General features: G+C 31.7%; 1 protein-coding gene across 1 annotated transcript; it reads left to right on the top strand.

The window, feature by feature from the left end:
• The first annotated feature begins 1,421 nt into the window (after window positions 1-1,421).
• LOC142630470 (wax ester synthase/diacylglycerol acyltransferase 4-like) lies at window positions 1,422-9,849 on the top strand. The gene is made up of 5 exons (XM_075804471.1): window positions 1,422-1,716; window positions 1,907-2,479; window positions 6,805-7,158; window positions 8,643-8,780; window positions 9,504-9,849. The coding sequence occupies exons 1-5, from the start codon at window positions 1,531-1,533 to the stop codon at window positions 9,654-9,656; spliced, it is 1,404 nt and encodes a 467-aa protein (XP_075660586.1). The 5' UTR covers window positions 1,422-1,530; the 3' UTR covers window positions 9,657-9,849.
• Window positions 9,850-23,231: the final 13,382 nt, after the last annotated feature.

Here is a 23,231-nt window from a genome sequence, read left to right as displayed (position 1 = left end):
ACCATCTTGCTTTAATTAAAAATTTAAAACATGGGTCCCTACTCATTAAAGAGATGTCTCCCCAATATCCATTGAATGGTAAAAGACATTTTAGATACCAAGTACCAAGTTGTGGTTGTGGCACTTTTCTATAAAATAAAAAGTTGTAGTTGTAGCATAAGCACACCTATCTTAATGTTATGATCTATTTTGCTTGGTATCAAAAAAAAAAAAAAATTACATTACTTCCTCAACCTTTTTAGGATGAATTCTCAACTTTTTATTTTTATTAGTTTTAAAGTATGAGCAAGACATATAAATCGTAATTAGAAAAAATTACACACAATATTATGACTATATTACATCTTCCTTTAATTTAAAATTAATTTTCTATATATCATTTAAAATTAAGATGGATTAAAAGAAAAAATAAGACCAATAATTTATTCACAACAAAATTAATTTTAAAGAAATTTTGCCTACTGGATGCTAAAGAAAAAACAATATTTTATAATATATGCATTTTAAAGTAATTGCTTATCATCATACCTCTACCAAAGCAAATTACGTAACCACAAAGGAACTCAAACAAAACTTATATAGTTGAAAATATAAAATATCACTATTTCTGTCCTTTATATTTTATGCTTCGTTTTATTCCTACATTGATATTTTTTTAAAAATGAATTATTCTCTCAAATTGTTTGTTCAGCAATTTTGTGTTTTTAGTTTATTTTATTAAGGAATAAAAAAACAACTTTAATAAATAAATTAGCATTTTTAATGTCAAGAATTGTGGAAATAATCCAGGTTGCATGATGGTTGTGATGCTTAAGGCTTGGGGTGTCCAACCCACTGACCCACCCGACAAACCCACCCAACCCGATCATACACAACTTGCAACCACCCGGTCCATGTGGGTGTGTTGTAGCACAAGCATTAACCGCTTAGTAAATTAATTTTGGCACATGGCATAACTTTATTGGAATGGAGCACCGCTGAAAATTAATGATGTGGTCCTTCAAGAACACTGAACAATTTCTATCAACCAACTTCTTTTAGCAACAACTTTCTCAAAAAAAAAAGAGGAAGAAGCTTCTTTTAGCAACAAGGAGGGAGGAGGGAGGAGGGTCTAATAATAGGAAGGGGAGACCCACCTCAGTAATATTATCACCAATAACCCTATCCGGTGGTTGGATGTAACTTCAATATAAATTTCTTCTATTCTTCGTTATATTTCTTAAAAAATTTAGGACCATATAAAAAATCACAACTTTTATTAATTATATATGTTCATGCGGCAAATTGTGAGTATTGTAAAAAAAGTGGTAGGTCTACCGTATAAGTTTACACAAAGTGAAATTAGAATTTTCCTAATTTCAAATCACTACTGAAATATAAGGATTAAATTGTAATTTAGCCAAACACTTTTTCAAATTATTTTCTGTAGGAACTTATCGTCGTCAGTGCTCTAAATTTCTAATATAAATATAACATTCTAGCTAATTTTTTGACGCCACAAATCTGCGACTAAACTGTTGTCAATTTAAAATGGAGCTAAAGGAAGGATTACAGCCTGCGAGTCCTAATGCACAATACTTCAATAGCTCTGCTCTGTCAGTATTTATTATTGGCGTCATGCAAAGTGAGGTACCAATTGAAATCAGCGAAGCGCGTACCATATCATTGCTCAATGATGTGTTCCTGCCCATCAATACACGCTTCTCCTCCATCATGGTGATGTTATCTACTTTTCTCAATATTGTTTTTCTTGAAAAATAACATGATTCTGTCTTCTTTTTCCTCTTTTATGAAATACACAAACATAAATGCATGGAAGGTTAAATGGGTATTCAGATGCTGCTTTTTAAGGTTCTTACATTAATCCCTTTAAAACTGGCACTAAGTAGTGAGAATTTGTGAACAGGTTGAGGATAGAAAAGGTGAGAAACAATGGAAAAGGGTTGAGGTGAAGCTTGAAGAGCACGTTAATTTTCCTATTTTCCCTACTGGCTTGTTACCCACATCATATGATGAATATCTTGAAGATTATATATCAAACATTGCAATGGAGCATTTTTCACAAAACAAACCACTATGGGAAATTCACATGGTTAAATATCCAACAAGCAATGCAGCTGGTACTATCATATTCAAGCTTCACCATGCGCTTGGTGATGGCTACTCTCTCATGGGTGCACTTCTTTCTTGTCTTCAAAGGGCTGATAATCCTTCTCTTCCCCTAACATTTCCTTCTCACCAACGCTCAGAGCCAGAAAGTGGCAGAGAAAGTGTTCGTGGAAGAGTGTCTCAACTTTGTTCCTTCATCTTTAACTCTGTATCTGATTTTGGTTGGAGCATGTTAAAGAGTACATTGGTCGAAGATGATCGAACACCGATAAGGTCTGGGGCTGAAGGAGTCGAATATCAGCCAATCATGGTATCAAACATGATATTCTCTATGGATAGTATGAAACACATTAAGGCCAAGCTTGGAGTGGTATGATCAGCATATTTTATTACAAATTAGCTAATGATTTCAATTTCATATCGTTTTTCTGGTAACTAATGACCTAATATGCCTATTAAATGAAAGCATTTTTGCTAAAACATCATTAATATGTTTGTTGAATGTATTCTATACTTTTCATCTGATATTTTTTTTAATATTTAAATAATGAAAAAAAAGCGTTCTCTTTTTACTAGTGACGTGTGTATATCTCAATATATTAAAAGGTTTTGGAAAGTTAGGTATAACGTTTTTTTTTTCCTAAAATATCCTTAATTTAATTAATTTATCATTATTCCTAAAACATAAGAAATGAGATTAAAATTGTAAATATACAAAATTTAAAAGGTTTGATTTACCTCCAGTACTTTTTAAAAAAGAAACTCATTTTGTTTCAATAAGTAACTACCACATCATCAACTAACTAAATAAAATGTGGAGATTAAACCCCACTACCACTTGCCATTGTATATTTAAAATGAAATAACGTGTCTAGTTAAAAAAGTACTGAAGGTAAGCCAAACCCAAAATTAAAAATAAAAAACTTACAAAGTAAAAACTCCCAACTAGATAACTACCCTAAATTCCTAAAAAAAAGCTACCCCATATTCCATAAAATAAAATAAAAAATAAAAAAATACCCTACACTCCTATCAATCAAAAAAAAAAAAAAAAAACCTACCCTATGTCCTATAAAAAAAGACCCCATGCTTCTATCAAAAATAACAACTATCTCACATTCTATAAAAAGAAAACTACCCGCATCACTTCAAAAAAAATAATAATAAAAAATAAATAACCCACGGAGAAACCAATTGCAACTTCCTAAAAAAACATCCTATTTCATTTGTTCCTCTCTTCCCTTTCTCAACATAGTGGAATGCATAAGGAAAAATTCTAATAACAATAAATCCCTCTAACTTGAAAACTCACAATATTTCTTCAGTTTCTTCTTTATTCTTTCATCCTATTTCTAATTGACACTATCTTGTTCTGCACTCTCTATTTAATATACTGAATTCTTCTCAATGGTCAAACGTTTTTCTTAAATTTGGTAAGCCTATAAAAAAAATTTATATACTATGTTAGCAATTGAATTACATTATGTATCGTACTTTATCAACTACATATATTGTGAATTGGTAACTCTATGACATTCTGTGATGTGTGAACTATATGAAAAGTATTATAGAAAATTCGGTTATACATGGAAAATTATGACACTAAACTATAAAAAAAAAAACTCACGCGCGTGTGATGAGACTAGTATATATATAAAAGAAATGTTTATTTAAATTTTTCAGCATGATAATAATATGGATAAACTTGCTTTTTTTTATTTTATTCCTTTAGTTAAAAATAAATCACATATATGATTATTTTAAGGAAAAAAAAATCACATATGTGATTTATTACATATGTGACTATACCTACTGCTTTTATATTATTCCTTTAGTTAAAAACAAATCACATATATGATTATTTTAAAGGAAAAAAAATCACATAAGTGATTTATTACATAATATGTGATAAATTACATATAAGACATGAACCTCGGCCTTTGCCCCTCCACCCCACAGGAACTTTGTACTTGTAGAGTGATTATTATGCTAAGGGTGCGTAATGGTTAACATGTAACTTAATAACTAAGAATTTGTATGAATATTAATGAATATGTAAAAAAACTAATCATAATCCTTATTTTTGCGTATAAAAATTTGAAAGAAAAAAAAAATCAAATAGCCTATAAAAAATTCAAACTTATTCAAGAATTACCAAATCTTAACATGTTATAAAGCTTAAATTGCGAATATTGAACCCACCTTACACTCTTTTGATACTTTTGATAACTTCTCTTTTTTTTTCCTTTTATTAAAGAATTTGATGTTCCTGCCCATCTTGTGACCCATTGGTCTGTTTTTTAATTTGACTGGATCAGTATCCATCTCTAGTCTTCCACTCTCTGTGGCCCAAGGCTTAGAAAGAGATTATCTCAGCCCCCTAGCTTATTCTTATTTGTTGGTCCAAAAGCAATAGTACTCTTTCATTAAATAAAATCCCCTTTTTGTCCACCCTAATAAATTATAGTCAAGGCAAATGAGTCAGGTTAATTAGATTCAGGTCAAAACAGGCTATCGTTAATGGGTTGTAAGCGGTTCGGTTGAACCTTATTTTTTTCATATAAAAACTAAATAAATGAACAAAAATAATAAAATACTTTAAAAAAATATTTAAAAAATAAAATGATTCTTGAATTTAAACAATTCGAAGTTCACTATTCACTAATGATAACATGATGTCATCACCATAAAAAATCAAAATAAAAAATTAATTTCATGATGCATCTCTCATTACTAATAAATGGTGTCTCATTTAGAAGATCGCACATGTTATGAGTTAGATATTACAAAATTGGAGAAATTTTTCATTACCCTTCTGCTTCTTTCATGGGTAATTATTTTCGGAGTGCCATAAATGCGTACTCTCCCTCTCACATAACTGTAGGCCACTAATTAAATTTATGGTAGAACCCACAATTAATGTAAGAGAGGGAAGTACATATTTATGGTACTCCCGGAGTATTTAATAATTTTCTTTTTTTCATATGTAGCAAATTTATCAATCAAGATAGCATCACAAATCCTCTTATTTCATATATGTACCTTGCCCTATATCACTATTTATAGTCTACATATAACATATATTATATGCACACACACTTGCAATAGCATTAAACATTATCAGCTAATAAGCACCCCTTTTTTGCTCTACCATGCATGTGTATTCAAGGGCTAATGGTTTTAAACACTAGATATTTGAGGTCACATGATATTAAAAATAATAATAATAAATTTGTTTTAAAAATGGGTCGAGCCACAGGTGAAACGGGTTGACCCAAACCAATCCATAAAAAAGGTTGGGTCATGAGTCAATCTGTTTTTACTTTGGGTAAAAAAGTTTCAACATTGAGTTGGGTTCAACTTTTCCATTTCTAATAAGTTATGTGAGCAAGGGAGAAAGTTAGAAGGTGGCGTTGCCCCAAAAGTAGACTTATCCAAAATTCCTAGGTTTAGTTCTCCAACAACCCTTGTTTTAGCATCCAAAATATTGAAAATTGTAATTACCCTCTTAGCCACCATGCCATCTTCACCTTCATGGCAATATGTTGACAATGACGCCTTTAAATCGGAAGCAAGATAAGGCTTGATTGGGAAAATTAGACCTGTTAACCCATCTTCACCCACACACAAAGAATAGATAGGTATGGATAATAGGAACAATAAACTGTTTTAGTCAGATCTAATTCTAACTTTGTACCCAATCTTTTAACAAAGTATTCAATATACTATATATAATAGTAGAAGTTTTTTCTTACAATTAAGGTTGTGCTACTACATAGGAAAACTGCCCATCTAAAATTTTGCCACGTATAACTTAAAAAGTGAAACATTATTTTGTTTGGCAATGCTACAAAAACCTCTCATTATAAATATTAAAAAATTAATATAAATTTAAGAGTCCTTCTAGGGTCACAACAATTTTACAAAAATCTTAAATTTTCCTACCACCTCACACGTGGGTTATTAAAAAAAAAATTGCAGATTATAATGGGCCAACTATGAGATCATAATAGACAAATTAGGGCATTGTGAATTTATGTTGTGTTGGGTCTTGGAATTAGAGGCAACTGATAGGTATCATGATTGCCAAAATTCTCATATCAAATCATCACAATGCTATATCATCCATTAAGCCAAATAACATGCCAATGTTCAAATTTCAAATCCTAAGTAAATCATGGAGAAAATCTTTCACACGAAGAAATTAAATAGAAGGCAAACTATGAAAGAAAGGTATGATAACTACTAGTAAGCCTAATCAAAATATACACAGTCTTTAACCAGTTTACTTTTGGTAGCCTTCAAGGTCTTTATACTTTATTTCTTAGGTGTCTGCAGATTGGTGTCAACCTTGTGACCATTTGCATCATTAGGTGCAAAAGTTTGATATTTCTTTGTTCCCTTATGAATTTAGTTGACTCCAAAAAAAAAAAAAAAAACTTTATGCGGATATCATTTTGTATATATCGTGCAAATTTATTATTCTTGATCTTCGTATAGTTTGTTGAAATATTTATAGACTTAGTTTTTTAATGTAATTATTTTTTGTGATACAATGACTTTTTTTAATTTTTTATTATATTTTTAATAAGTATGAAGATTAATTTGTTATAAAAATCTATAGAAAATGCACAATTAACTTTCAAAATTATGGTAAAATTATTGTTTGACCAAATTTTATTTTCTGAAGTGCAGACAATAAATGATGTAATTACTGGAATAATTTTCCTTGGCACCCGGTTATACATGCAAGAGATTTGCAATAAATCAACTAAATCACATTCCACAGCATTGGTATTGCTCAACACTAGAACAATGAAGGGATACAAGTCAATTGAGGAGATGCTTAAACCTAACTCAAAGGTGCAATGGGGGAACCAATTCGCCTTCTTGCATGTACCAATGCCAGAGCTTAAGGACCATAAATCTCCAAACCCACTTGACTTTGTTTTGGCAACAAGCAAGATAATCAAGAAGAAGAAAAGTTCATTGGGTGTTTATCTCACTGGTAGGGTTTTGGAGATTGTAAAGAAACTTAGAGGTCCTGAGGTATATTCATGATCTTATTCATCACCAATAATTTACTATTTCTACCTTCAATCATTTGATAATTTTCAAAACAATTATGTTTGTTCTTTTTTTTTTTTTCCTTTTCTCTTTCTTTTTTGCTATTTCTACCTTCAATCATTTGATAATTTTCAAATCAATTATGTTGGTTCTTTTTTTTCTTTTCTCTCTTTTTTTTTAATTAAAAAACCCTACTTATATATATATATTGAGCAACAGAATTCTTGGCATACTTAGTTTAATAGTTAATAGTTAATACTTGCTGCTTATAACATTTGATATTAATATCAGACTTTTCTATCACATTACTAAAAATGTCAATTAGTTTTTCTTTTCTTGAATAAAAATGGGTAGAAAAAGGGTGGGAGAGGTGAAAGGGGGCTGTATTCGGTATATAGTATATACCTTATAAGCAAGCCACGTAATCTTGTATTGCTGCCTCTATTTTGATATCCAAAAGTTATTTAATTTTTTTGAAGCCATTTCTTCACATTGCAAAGCTGCCTAATATTAATCAGTATTAGAGTAATTACAATTTATCACCATGAACTTTCATAATACATGATTATATCTTAAACTATAATTTGTGTTTCGCTTTGCACTTTATCATTAATTAATTAAGCTATTAGCTTGGATTGATAAATATGTCACGTGCAACTCATGTAACTCTTGCATACGTGGCACCATGTGAACAAATTGAATTGACCCTCTTTAATCCCTTTAAAAAAAAAGTTACGTGGCAAAATAAGAGTTAAATTTACTAAATAATTTTATTTTAAAGGATTAAAGAGGGTAATTTTGGTATGTTTATGTGATGCCATGTATGCAGAGTTCATGTGAGTCACACTTGACATGTTTTTCAGTCTAATTTAATAGTCCAATAGACGATAGGGTTCAAATTTAACCATTTAGGATGGTAATCATGCATTTTGAAAGTTTAGAGTCATAAATTTAAATAGGGGTATAGTTTATATTAGTAAAGTGTAATTTTATTTTAATGTTATACAATTTTTGTCTTAAAAAAATATATTTTTTAAAAATCTTATATACATATAGCCAAAATTAAGAGAAAATCCAATTAGAATTTAATTTTGTGTCATGTGTCTCATCTAAACTTTTTAATTTTTATGTCAAGTAAGTTAATTATTTAGTGTAGAATACAATAATTTCAATATAAATGAACTTTAAGAAACTCAATCACATATCTAAAATTAGAAAAAGAGAGAATTTGAAAACTTATGCTTTCCAATTTCATTTGTTTGTCTAGTTAAAAATAATTCAAATTAATCAACTTTTTACATAATACTATATAAACGACCGTTATTTATGTTATATGTGTGTGTGTGTGTGTGTGAAAGTTTTTTTTTTTTAATCTTACATTTGCATATACATGATTCTAAAGTAGTTGAATTTATTTTTGAATACGTACTCTATAAGATCTTTTCGGCATTCTTGTACTACTGCAGGCATCCGCTAGATTCGTCCATGGGACACTAAGGAACTCCAGTTTGTCAATTTCGAATGTGATCGGCCCAGTTGAACAAGTGTCTTTGGATAATCATCCGATTAAAGGTCTATACTTCATGGTGTTAGGTGTACCTCAGGTAAAAATGTAAAATTAAAACTGTTATTATATAGAGAAGTGCTATTTTTATAATATTTTCACAACAAATTTTAGGTGGTAGATTGCTATTGGTTGTTATGAGTGGAAAAAAAAAGTAATTTAAGTTGTAGATTTAAATTAAAACTAATAACAGCTTACAACCTATAATATTTTTGTAAAAATATTATGTAAATAGCAGTCGTATATACCACCTAATTTGCCTTAATCAAATAAACATCTTTTATAAAGATTTTCGATAAAAATAAAATTCCAAATTCCACCTTGTATTTTTTTTTTTTTTTTTTTGTAATCCATCTCGTAGATATTGAAGCATAGATGTGACATGTTTGCCTCATAAAATAGAGAGAGCATGTGCTTTTCTTTCATTGGTTTTTTTTTTTTCCAAGTCATAAATATGATTCTGTTTTTCAAAGTCACAGAATGATATTTGTAACTTTCTACTTATTAGAAGCAATCACATAATGATTTTGTTACACTTATTCTCAGATCTATGGTGTTCACTTTTTTTTTTTTTTTTTTCTTTTTGGTCTTTATAGCGGAAAGTATAGAACAAATTAACAAGCATGATTTATGATTAAATGTGAAAAAATTCCTCAAATTCAATCACCTTTACAAATAATTATAGAACACCTTGCTTTTAATTAGATTCATCATATTTTATGACCCACTGTAACATGTTTTTTTTTTTTAAATGGATTTGCAGAACCTTATTATAACAATAGTAAGTTATATGGGAAGCATGAGGATTAGCGCCGTAATGGAGAAAGGATTCTTGGATCCCCAAAGATTCAAGTCATGCGTGGAAAATGCCTTCGAGATAATTCTCAAAGCTGCTGATCATGAAATTCCTATTTAAACAAAGATGTTTTTTTTTAATCAACAAATTGAATTGTTCATTCATAATATTGATTTTCTATCGATAAATAAGTCAGTACAATTTATATATGATTGTTCATCTTTTCTTTCATTCTCCATGTAAAACTGTATGTAGGTAGATGGGTTTTATACTTTAGTTTTAATGCATCCTGCATTATTGGGCTTAATATTTATTATCATGATGCCAAGTCTATTTCTCTTTGATTTATTATTTGGTGTAATATATTTTTACACCCTCCAATGACATGATGCCACCTCATATTTTTTCACATTAAAACAATAAACTTAACAAACACAATCACTCCCTCACAAATATCAAACCAAGAGTCATTTCGTAATATAGTAACGTTGTTTAAATGTTGTGAAAATATGTATGAGTTAAAAAGTATTGTAAAAATATATGTTGTGCTGTTTTTTTATTTTATTTTTTGAATCTGTTGTGTTGTTTAAACAACAAAAATTATTTTAAACAACAAAACTAAACAGACCCCAAATCTTCTGAAATCAAAACCCGAAATAACTGTCATAATCTGAGAGTACCACCGATAAACCAGACAAAACCGGGTGGTTGTGTTCAATGCCTCACCTGAAAGCACAAACCCAAAGCCCCTCCCTCCGCCTCTGGTTGTCTGCCACTTTCTTGTCCTTAGCAAATGGCCACCAAAACATTGTCTGATATATAATTCTTCATCAAACCCACTTTCCGTTATCTCTAGATTTTTGTTGCCTTTTTTTTTTTTTTTTTTTGCATGTTTAAAATAAAAACAAAAATTCTCTAGGATGGGTTAGGTAGATTCGCATGGCTAGTGTCAAAGTGAAACAAGAGCCATTCTATTTCTTTTTTCTTTTTTTTTTTCCCTTCTAATGCTGAAGCCATCCTTCTCCTTGTTGATGTTGGCCATTTTTCTAAGTCTCAGTTACTTGGAGTTCCTATTTACAAATCTCCAACAACTTTTTGGACTTGGAGTTCCTGTTTTTCTGCAAATTTTGGGTTTTTTTTTTTTTTTTATAAATTAAATTTGGCATTTTTGAGGGAGTGGCAGTGTGTGTTAACATTTATTGATTTGTGGGTAAAAAAATTTCAACTTCCACAATCCACACTTCAATGAAAATCTAAACAAAGTCTCATCTCCGTTCATTGTTTGGTAGCCAATAGCCAAGAGGAAAATGCTCATCTTCTTCACAAAGAATCCCAAAATAAAACCTGTCAAGTTATGATTTTTCTCATAACATAAGTGTTGGCTTATTCCATGACAAAAAGTGTTGTAATTGCATTAATTTATTTCCTTGTATTTTTGTGGAATTTATTTGTAATGAGTTTAGTTTCAAGTGGTGAAGATTTGATCAAGACAGCTAAAGATCACATGAGAAGCACATGTAGGAAGGTGAACAATCAGGCCAAGTTCCAATTCAGTACAGCCTGTCCAGGAAGGTTAACTCGGGAATTGGATTCACAACTTGCACCAGTCGCGAGTGACCCGCGAAGTTCCCCTACTTTAATAAAAATTGTGACTTTTCGTATTCCCATCACTCATACTATATATACCCTCATTATCCACAGAAATTGTAAGGAATCTATTGAGAGAAAAACCCTAAGAGAGGTTTCTACAACACACCCACCTTATTAGAGAGAGAGCTACTCATTCTTAGAGAGAAATCTTTGTAGTCTCTTTTCCTTTCCTCTTCCATTGTTATACCCATTGAGAGGAGATTTGTACCCAAACACTACCCACATCCATTCAAAGTGTTGAGAGTATTTTTGGAGCTTGGGAAGTATTGGAAGATGCCAAGAATGGCAGATGCAATATGGAGCTTATTACGAGATCTGAAAAGTTAGAGAAGATACGGTTAGGCTTAACTAGTTGGTAGCAGGAGCTTGGAGAACTCAAGTACATTGGGTAGACTAGGTTTGGAGGATCTTTTGTTATTCGTGTACTCTAACTTTATTCTCTAGTGGATCATTTTACCGCTTGGAGGGCGACAGAGAGGTTTTTCACCGAGTTCTTTGGTTTCCTCTTCGATAACTCGTGCCGGTGTTATCCTTGTGTTTGCATCTCTCTTCCCTTACTCTTTAACCATTAATTGTTGTTGTGTTTGTGATTAATTATGTGTTAAGGTAGTTTTCCAAATTGGGTATTGCTTATATTCATCATTCCACACATCTATTGTTTGTGTATAAGCTTGTGTTGGTTTAATTTAAAATTGGGGGTTTAAACGTTCATTAGTGTTTTACACGCTAATTGAACTTTCAAAACCCAATGGCCTTGATTCAACCACATTGGCCAATGACCTAACCTCCACCACAAAATTGTGATGAACCGCCACATCAAACTCCAAATACTCATGTCAGCCAAACCCAAACCCAAAATCCAGTCAACCCAATTGCCATTAACGCATAGAAAATTGCCGACCCACGACCACAGGAACTTCATCACCAAAATAGAAAGATGATCGAGGAAGAGATGGGAAAAATAAGATAAGAGAATATATATATATATATATATATATATATATATATATATATATATATATATATATATATATATATATATATACCGAAAGAAAGAGAGAGATTCAAGCGTGAGATTAGATCCAAAGAAAAAGAAATAGAAATGAGAATGAAAGAAAGAGTCAGCTGAGAAAGAGAAGACATTGACCACGTGAGAGAGAGAGACGTGTAAAATTTGGGAATAAGAGAAGTTATTAGGAAACTGCTAAAGTGGAGGCTTCTTCTTGAAATGTCCTAAAATCCATGTTTTACACTTCATCTGGACCAAACCTACACTCACTAGTTACTAACCTGTGCTATGCACAGGAGCCCATTTATATTTGTGAGGTTGACTAAAATAATTTTATAAAATTTTAAATTAATTAAGAAATTATATCATTGTATGATATGCTCTTGTATGACTTCAATTTGTGTTACAATTTGATGAAAAAGTCATTGCTTGAACATGTAATGGCTTACAAAAAATTTGTCAGTTTTAGATACTGCAAAAAAATAAGTCAAAAATTCAGATATTAAAACTTCTAAAAGACCAAAAAATATTAAAGAATCAAATGATTTACTGCATAGAAATTATTGAAAAAAAAAAATCAAAATAGATATGACTAAACAATAGAGAAATATGAGAGAAAGATGGGTTACATTCAATATATTTGACTATTCAAAAGAGAAATATAAGAAAAAGAAAAAAAGTACACGAACCCATAAAGCAATAAGTTTTAAATTTTAATGGGTCTAAACTTTAAATGAAAACAAAATATATATATGACTAAACAATAAAGAAATATAAGAGAAAGATGAGTTACATTCAATATAAATGACTATTCAAAAGAGAAATATAAAAAAAAGAAAAAAGTGTATGAACCCATAAAGTAATAAGTTTTAAATTTTAACGAGTGTAAACTTTAAACGATGAAAAAAAAAATCATATACAGTCACAGGCGTATGGTTTGGTGGTTCAAGTACGAAAATCACTTTTTATAAATTACATGAAAAACCATAATATATATATATATATATATATATATATATATATATATATATATATATATATAGACACACACACACAAAGTAGAAGAGAAGAAAATAACAGAAGAATAGCTCATACCTCTACTCGACTTAAAGAAAATATATTGGGGTTTGCACTGCTTTTATAGTGTTCATGATTAACCACGCAAATTTGGAGATAAATTATCAACGTTTGAGTTTAAGTTTAAATTGGACTTGTTAGAGAGATAGGATTTCACTCCTTGTTAAATTTGGACTTTGATACTGTTTCAAAAAAATAATTTTGTTTTAAAAAATGATAATGATGTGGCAAGCTCTAGGGAGATCAATAAAAAGTCAAAGATTTCGGTTATATATATATATATATATATATATATATATATATATATATATATATATATAATATAATATAATATAATATAATATAATATAGGGTTTCTTTCAAAACATCATTGACTTAGTCTGGAACTATAGCTCATATTATATATGGCCATTATTATACCTTGCTCTAGTAGAATAAGGATTCTTATTTTTCTTGGTTAGATTAGGTAGAGACGTAGAGTACATGTACTCACAGTTTAGTTCATTTTCACGTGTGTAAATCACTTGTTATATAAATTTTTTTCATTAAATGTCAAATAATTTTTTTTAATTTTATTTTATTGGCCACATAAATAAAATAATTAGAGAGATAGAGTTTCACTTCTTGTTAAATTTGAACTTTGGTTGTTGATATTATTTTTAGATAAATTTTCTTCATTAAATGTGTTGAGGACATATTTTATGTAGTTGGCTAATCCTTTGACAAAACGCACTTTACTTGTATTTGAGTAGATCTAGGATATGTTTAATACTTCAAAAAACATGTTGTTCAAGTCTAGTATTAAAGTCATGAAGATTGGACCAAGAAACAAGTGAAGAAAAGGTGTTTACTAAAGCTGGACAGATAGCTAGACAGATAGTTGGACACCTGCTGGACACCTACTTGACAAATAGCTATCTATCGAGGTTTAATAATGCTTAAAAGATACTATCTATCGAGGTTACGGAAATCAGAATTTTCAGATCTGATTTTTGGGCCAGGCTTTTGTATTTGTGTAGGGTTTCTTTTCTCACAATCCTAGGCATATATAAGGCTTGTTTTAGAGGCTGTCACATAAGAGAACTTATGCAAAAGGTGGCCGATGCCTTATTCTCTCTGAAAGAAGCTACTGCGTTTTTACGCCTTAGGGTTTTGTAACCAAATGCTTCTTGATCTTCATTGTTGATGAAGTGAAGAACTTTGCAGCTAACATTCTTCTTTCTTAAGTTGGTGAGTGAGTCACGTACTGGGATTCGTGCAAATGAGTTAGTCACGTTCTAGGATCCGTGCATCAAAGGGTGGCGTTTATATATTGAAGAGTTCAGAGGTTCTGAAGCGGTAGAAGGTTTCTGCTGTGAGTTCATCCACGGGGATTGTAGAGTCTAGGGACAAAGGTTTTGTACTAGATCTGAAACTTCTCTTTACTATAGTGATTTACTTTTCGGGAAGGTTTCCCCCAGGTTTTTTACTGTGAAACTGGTTGGTTTCATTGGTTTTCCTGGGTCATCATATCTTGTCTTATTTATTTTTCCGCTGCACTTAGTTTTGACATGATATTGATGTTTATTTGTTTTAACAAGTTTTATGCATACTAAATCTAATTAACAACTTGGGTTTAAAACTTGTTAATTCTATCAACCGGGTTCTAAATTTCCCAACAAAATGTTAAATAAATTATCAACGTTTGAGTTTGAGTTCAAGTTAGACTTGTTAGAGAGACATAGTTTCAATCCTTATTAAGCTTGGATTAAATAAAAATAATTTTTTTTTTTAAAAATGATAATGATGAGTTTAAGTTTAAGTTGGACTTGTTAGAGAGATAGAGTTTTACTCCTTGTTAAGTTTGGACTAAACAAAAATAATTTTATTTAAATAAAATGATAATATATATATATATATATATATATTTATATAGATTAAGAGAAAGAGCCTGAAATGATGATAGAGGAAAAAAAATGGAGAAAATGAGAGAGAGAAACGAATGATACATGTTGTGAATGCGAACCAAGCTGCTGAAGAGTAAAGCTCCTAGCATCACCGAAGAAAACTCACAACCACAATCTCTCTCTTAGTAACATTTTTTAAGAAAATGAAATTACGAATTATTTAATTATTTTTATGGAATAGATTGTACAAGTTATGAATATGAATGATTAGGGTTTTTATATTTTTTGTTTTTAAATGAGCTTTTCTTGAATATAGTGTTATTTTTTCTAATCTTGTTCTTTTTTTGGGCTATTTTTTATATTATTTTGACACATTTTTATTGTTATTAAAAAATTTATTTATTTTTTTGTTTAAGGGATTAAAGATTATGTTTGGGGTGCTAATATTATTTTTGTGAGTAATGTTGGAGGCACAACAATTAGACTAGCACCAAAAAAAAAATTATGGATTAAAAAAAAACATGTATGAATCAACACGCTAATTTAAGAATATTGTAAAATTGTTGTAACATTTTATTATATCCCTAACATTATTCTTATTTTTATTAAATCCAAATTCTTAAGATTATTAAGTCAAGATAGACAATTTTTTTATAGGAGTAGACAAAACATGCTAATTTAAATATAATTATATATAAAAAAATATTTTGCAAGTATATTTTTATTTTTGGCAAGCCAGGGTTGTCCCCTAACTTGTATGTGCAGCCACCCCTACCTATTTGGGGTTGAACTTGGAAGTCTTGTTTGTCTTCTTAATCCCACCACCCATCATTTTTTTAGTGTCATTAATGCTTTATTGCTTTTCTTTTTTTCCTGTTTTTGCTTGTGCCTTTGGTTGTTTTGGTTCTCCACGAGTGGTCGGGTGTGCTTCTAGTCTAGCATTTAAGTTCTTGACCATAAACCCTTGAGACTACGTGGCTTAAAGATCCTAGATGTGATGAGGTGGTAACGAATTTGTGGCAAGAAGGTCTAAATAGACCTGGAGGATATCAATTTAACAATTGTATTGATAAATGCAGTGAAAGGTTGAATGTTTGGAATAAAGTGGAGTTTAGGCATGTGGAAGGAAACTTGTGGGTCTACCAAAAAAAAAAAACTACAGGAGCTGGAATATCAATAGACAACAAGACAAACTAAGAAGGAAATATTTGAGGTTCATAGAGATTTAAATATGTGGCTTGATGCAAAAAGTACAATGTGGAATCAAAGGTCTCATAACACATCCTTGGTTAGTAGAGATCATAGTACTAGCTTCTTCCATGCAAAGGCATCTCATTTGTTTCAATGTAATACTATAAAAGGTTTGTGCGATGTAGTTGGGGTATGGCAAGAGGAGGATCGGATTATGGAGGAGATAGCCGTGAGGTACTTCCACTCAATCTTTCAATAAAATGGTTGGACTGAGGCAACTAGGGTTATAGAAGCTATTCAGCCAGTGATGACTAGTTCCATGAATGATGCTGTAGTCATGGAGTTCAAAGCTAAGGAGGTCCGTAAAGCACTTTCACAAATGCATCCAAAAAAAAGCACCTAGCCCGGATGGTATACCCCCTTTCTTTTATCAACATTATTGGTCCTTAGTTGGTAATTGTGTTACTCAAACTATTCTGGATTTTCTAAATCATGGTATAGCCCCCCCTAAAATTTAATGAAACGCATATTATCCTAGTACCTAAAGTGAAGAACCTGACAAAGATAACTCAGTATAGGCCTTAGTAATGTTGTTTCCAAGATTGCTTCCAAAGTATTAGCAAACCGGTTGAAAAACTTCCTTCCTCATATTATTAGTGAGAATCAGAGTGCCTTCATGACCAAACGCTTAATCACTGACAATGTTTTAATGGCCTTTGAAACTATGCACCATATTAGTCAAAAGATGAATGGAAAGGTGGGGGAGATGGCTCTTATGTTAGATATGAGTAAGGCCTATGATTGGGTTTAATGGGAATGTTTGGAGAATATTATGCTTAAGATGGGTTTTCATAGACAGTGGGTGGATTTAGTGATGCAGTGTGTTCGTTCTATCAGCTATTCTATTAAGTTTAATGGCAAGCCCTGAGGTGTCATTCACCCCACTAAAGGTCTACACCAAGGGGATCCCCTTTCCCCATATCTATTTTCATTTTGTACATAAGGGCTCTTTGCACTAATTAGACAAGCAATGGAATGTGGTGCCATTAAGGGGATAGCAGCTTGTGTAAGAGGACCAACTATTTCTCACTTGTTCTTTATAGATGACAGTCTGATATTTTGCTGAGCCACAAATGAAGAGTACTCTAACTTGATTACCATACTAGAAACATATGAACAGGAGTTGAACTCGGCAACTATCCCTCTTATACATGGCGAAGTATTATGGCAGCTCAACCCATTATACAAAGGGGGCACCGTCGGTAGGCGGCAATGGCCATTCCCTTCAGATTTGGAGGGATAAATGGCTAACTCAACCATCTACTTTCACCCTCACATCCAGGCCACTCACTATCCTATATGATGTGAAGGTCTCAATGCTTATTGATCTTCATACTTGGGCATGGAGGACTGACATGGTCTCACAATTCTTCTCACCAATGGATGCAGCAACTATCCTAAGCATTCCTTTAAGTTATCAGCTCTCTTGTGATCGGATGGTCTAAGCTTTTACACCCAAGGGGAACTTCACAGTTTGGAATGTATATAGGTTGGCCTTGGACATGGTAAATAGCGCTGTCAATGGGAAAGCTTCAGACAACCATCAATGCAGTTTGTTTTGGAAGACACTTTGGCACCTAAATGTCCCCAACAAGATTAAGTCCTTTGCTTGGCATGCTTGCAAAAACATTTTACCCACAAAAGATAACTTATGCCAAAGGAAGGTGATTGATGTTCCTACGTGTGAGGCTTGTGGCTCTAGCACAGAAAGTACAGGACATGTCTTTTGGGAATGTGAGAAAGCACAATAAGTTTGGGTATTGTCAAGTATTCCTTTTGATCCACTAAAGCTCCTTGCTCCGGATTTTGTGGAATTTCTCTAAAGTTTAGGCAGAAGATGGGGGATGAATTGCTAGAGTTAATGGTTATGGTGGCATAGTGTTTATGGTTTAACCGCAATGAAGTGAGACAAGGTAAGGCTTAGCAATCAGGGTTCGCTATTCTTAGCAAATCTCGGTACTTACTAGATGAGTTCTAGACGGCTAACCTTAAGCTGTCCTAGACCATGTCGAAGGATGGGATTCAATAGGCACTTCCAGATGATCCGTGGTACAAGGTTAATGTGGATGCAACTGTCTTTTCTAGCACAAATTCAATCGGAATAGGAGCTCTCATCCGAGTTCATAAGGGACATGTCAAAGCTACTATCAGCAAGTCCATCTCCATTCCATTGGGACCATTAGAGGCTGAAGCTAAGGCTTTGGAGCAAAGTGTATTTTTTGCATGGGATGTGGGTGTTAGAGATGTGATCTTTGAATGTGACTCCCAAATTGTTGTTGATGCAGTAAATGATCTTTGTAAGCCACCTACTGCTACTGGTAATATTACACACGACATCCGATAGAAGTTACAGGACTTCTATAGGACTAAAGTTTCTCATATTTGTCAACTAGGTAATAGCCCTGCTCATATTTTAGCTCGGTATGCTTCTCATAATGTTAGTTTTATAACTTGGATAGAGGAAATTCCTTATATGATTGAGTCTGCTGTGACTCAAGATGTCTTATTTTTATCTTCTTCTTAATAAAATTATGATCTTCTTATTAAAAAAAGTTCTTGACCATGTGTAATCCAAGTTTCTTGAATGATTCAATGTGATCTAAGGGGTCCTTGGAATCGTCATACGACTCCAACTGTGGGAGACGGAATATCGGTGGAAGGGGACAGTTCAATACTTTAGTAGTGAATGGTGAGTCCGTCCTTTGAATCATCCCATCCAGATTCTCCCCGCCTTTGTCCTTCATAGCACTTTTTAGTTCGTCTATCTCCTTCCTCATGTTGTGAAGCTCATTCTACATCCTGGTGGAATCATCTCCTGAGGTCCTGTCTCGCTTGTTGGCTTGAGAGTTTGATTCTTCTTCATTTTGGTTTTCACTTGTTCGCTAACGTTTTTCATTTTTGGACTCCATTGTCTTTCGTAGTTCTTCATTCTAGCAAGTTAGCTCTTCCACATTAGCCAAGAGGGCTTGGATTTGTTGTTGCACAGCTTCTAGCTATTATGCAATTTCTGCTTCCATCTCATACTTCAAGGAACTCTTTTGTCACTGGGAAAGATGACTTGAATGATTAGTGATTCCCACAGACGGCGCCAAACTAATGATGCAAAAAATCAGCAGTTGAGCTTCTCGTCATAGCGGATGGACGAAGCTGTGATTAAGGTCGTCTCTATTGGAGGAAAACCTGCAAAATGAATTAGGTGGAAGAGTAACATGCCGGTGTGGCGTTAGCCAAACCGCCTCTAATTCTTAAGTTAGTAAGGGAGACAAGGTATACAAAGAAACAAATTGGAAAGTGATTTTCATAGAGTATTTGTGTGTACCTTTCACTTTTGTTGCTTTTTCTTTTATAGTTGTGTGCCTCATTAATGGGCAATGAATCGCTATATTTATGCTCAACGGATAGTGCATCACAAAATCTTTGTCTGAAGTTCACAGCTCATTCTGTGACCATTGCTCTGTCCGTTACGTTTTGTCATCAATGAACGTAATAAATGCATAGCATCATCTCTTAGTAAATGACGGTTTCAGCTTAGTGACGATTGTAAATTTCTGACTCATCAAGGCTTATAAAACCTTATGGTGCTAACTATGCAAGAAGCCACCAATAAAAGAATGCCACACTTGAGCAGTGGATTAAACTCATTGATGGGAAATGAACCAACGATGAATCCCTAGTAAACTATTTATGCGTATATTATTATTATCCCATGTTTACTATATTATGTTGTCCAATGATTAGATTAATACTTAGATGCAATAAATGTATAGTGTAAGATTTATGATCTAATAAATATCTTGAACGTTCTTTATTAGGTAAAATCAACAAAAAAACTCTGAAAATAGAAGAAAAAAAAACTTCAGGCAAACATAGATGCGGGACAAAGGCACTTGCTGTTAGGGTAAATGAGGAGATGCGAGTTTTTTCATTTTCTTAAACCTTAGTGTATTACATGATGTGATTAATTAACTATATCTATTTAACACTCGAATTTTAATTAATTAGACAAATAATAATGGAGGTCAAGTTCCTGAATTGGCAAAAATCTTCAAGGATGTTCATTTCAATCCAAAGACGAATATGTCAATACATCCTGAGGATGAAGCGACATATGTATGTGTATCACTCCATCCCTATCATGTTTGTAAACCTATAACATATCTATATCATGATTGTTTTTTTTTTCTCTTTCTCTCTTTCAAATGATAGGAAACTATTTTGAAAGTGCAAGAGGAGCATTGTCAAGATCCTAATGCAATTCCCCTAACCCAAGAGGAGATATCAAACACAGTTTTTAAGAAGAAATTTGGCATTGTAAAAGGACTTGGTATGAGACCTTCATCTTCTCTTATAACCACCGCCTCATCTAGCTCCTTGGTAGAATATATCCATTGTCTAGAAAGTAAGATAATTGAGTTCAAAGAGGCAAGAGCTAGGGACCAAGAGGCACAAGCTAAGCAAGAGGAGGTGCAAAAAAATATCCTTAACTTTTTGAGAAGCAAGGGTTATGATGACACTCTTACCTATGGGGGTGGTTCATCTTCAAGCTAAAAGACTTATTGGTTTGTATTTTATCTTAGCAATTGAGCCGCATTACATGGTGTGACTACTTTTAATGCATTATTTGAAACTAATTGTATTACATTCCACTTGAAAATCTATATTTGCTTTCTACAACTTATATATTAGGAGTTGTGATTTTAATTCATTGGTGTGGCTACTCTTAATGCATTGTTAGAAATGTTTCTTATAACATAGTTAATGTTTTTACTTTACGATTTTTAATGTAGTATTGTTTTTGTATTTGTGCATATTTCTTATTGGTGGCTTTTAGGGCATTTTCTTTTGGTACTACTTGAAGATATTTAAGGACATTTTCTTTTGGCCCTAATTATATTATGTTAAACTTTTTGTGTTGTTATAAAACATCTTGTGTTATTGTATGTGTTGCAAACAATTTGTATAAATGGATTGAATTGGATACTTGTTTTATTTTTACTTGTGGAATATATGGATCTTTTTCTTATAAATGTATTGTTGAAATAAATGTGTTATTCAAATGAAGTTTTAATAATGTAATGATAGGTTATAGGTTAATATCAAAGACAAGAAAAAAATAAAAACAAAATATTGGTTTTAGCGACGAATTTTTCCGTCACCAAAATATAGCAAAAAAAAATTGTTTTAGTGATGAAAGATTTCATCGCTAAATGTAGCAGAATTTTTTAAGATATAGTTTTAGTGACGAAAATTTTCGTCACTATATGTGCGTGAATTTTAATAAAATTAGTTTTAGTAACGAAATTTTTCGTCACTATATGTACTCGAATTTTCTTAAAAATAGTTTTAGAGACGAAATTTTTTGTCACTAAAAATGATTTAATAAAATAAAGTGTTTTTGGCGACGAAATATTTTCGTCGCTAAATAGTGTTTTTAGCGAGGAAAACATTTAGCGACGAAATGTTTTAGTCACTAAAAGTTTTTAAAAAAAAAAAAAACTAATCGAACCTTTAGTGACGAAATTTTTGGTCACTAAGACCTTTAGCGACGGAGTATTAGCGACGAAACGAATTTCATCACAGATTAGCAGATTTCGTCACTAAAGGTCTTGGGCAACGAAAAACTGGACATTTAGTAACGAATATTTTTGTCACTGAAAATACATTTTGTACAATTTTTTTTTTCATTTTTTGATAGAATTTCTAATTTATTATGTATTTCTAATTTCATACTAAATAGTTTTAATACTATATATAAGTTGTGGATTTGTTAATTTAATTTTCTAAATATAATATGTGATAATTAAACTCACATATTTTTTTATAAAAAAATTTATGTATTTAAAATTAAATATTCTTAGTTTTAAACCTATTACATATTCTATTATTTATATTTTATAATTATTAATTAATTAATTATGACATCACCGGTTCGATCATCAGTCTGACCATAAAATCGAGAACCACTACCTTTTTCGGTAGTTTGATCGGTCTAGTTTTTAAAATCATGATAATAACTACACAATGGGAAACTACCTTGTCGATAGTATATGTCCAAAGTGGTCAGCATTTGTAAAGAAATTACTAGCTCCACTTGAACAAAAAAAAAATTATTTGCAAAAGCTCAAAAGGCACATAGGAAGGTTGTAGAGCATGCATTTGGAGTGCTTCAAGCATGATTTGCATTGTACGTGGACCTACTCTGTTTTTCTATCATGACACGCTTCAAGACATCATGAGAGCATGCATAATTCTCCATAACATGATTATTGAAGATGAGCGAGATGAAGTTGAAGCAGTAGAAGTAGATTATGAAAAAATTGATGAGATTCTGTATACACCAGTGTTACGCAAGTAGACAAATGAATTTATGAAGTTCAATCAACACATTAGGGACCAAGAAGTTCATTCTCAACTCCAACTAGACCTCGTTGAACATTTATAGCCATTGCAAGTAGTAGCGGCTCCAAAACAATTTTTCAAGGTGGTCATTAAGAAATTCAAATTATACAAAATCTAATAAAAAGTAAACTTCATATATTGAAGACAAAAAAAATAAATAAATAAATAAAAACACATACACACTAAAATGCATAAAGTCATACAATTTCCTTCTACGAATTATCTTAGAAGGAAATTCAGCTATAAACTTAGTTGTAGCCTAAAACTACAACTTTCACTAAACAAATTAATATGATTACATATTTTGAAAATCTAACTGTTGAATTGCATGTTCTTTATTTTCTTAAATTTGACATGTACATGTCAAATTTCACGCTAATTAGATGTTATTTACTATTTACTATTCGATCCATAAACCTATTT

This window comes from Castanea sativa, chromosome 4 (assembly GCF_040712315.1).
Source record: "Castanea sativa cultivar Marrone di Chiusa Pesio chromosome 4, ASM4071231v1".
In the NCBI taxonomy this organism is placed as follows: domain Eukaryota; kingdom Viridiplantae; phylum Streptophyta; class Magnoliopsida; order Fagales; family Fagaceae; genus Castanea; species Castanea sativa.
Note: the sequence above shows the minus strand (reverse complement) of the source record. Positions and strands in the feature narration are given on the sequence as shown.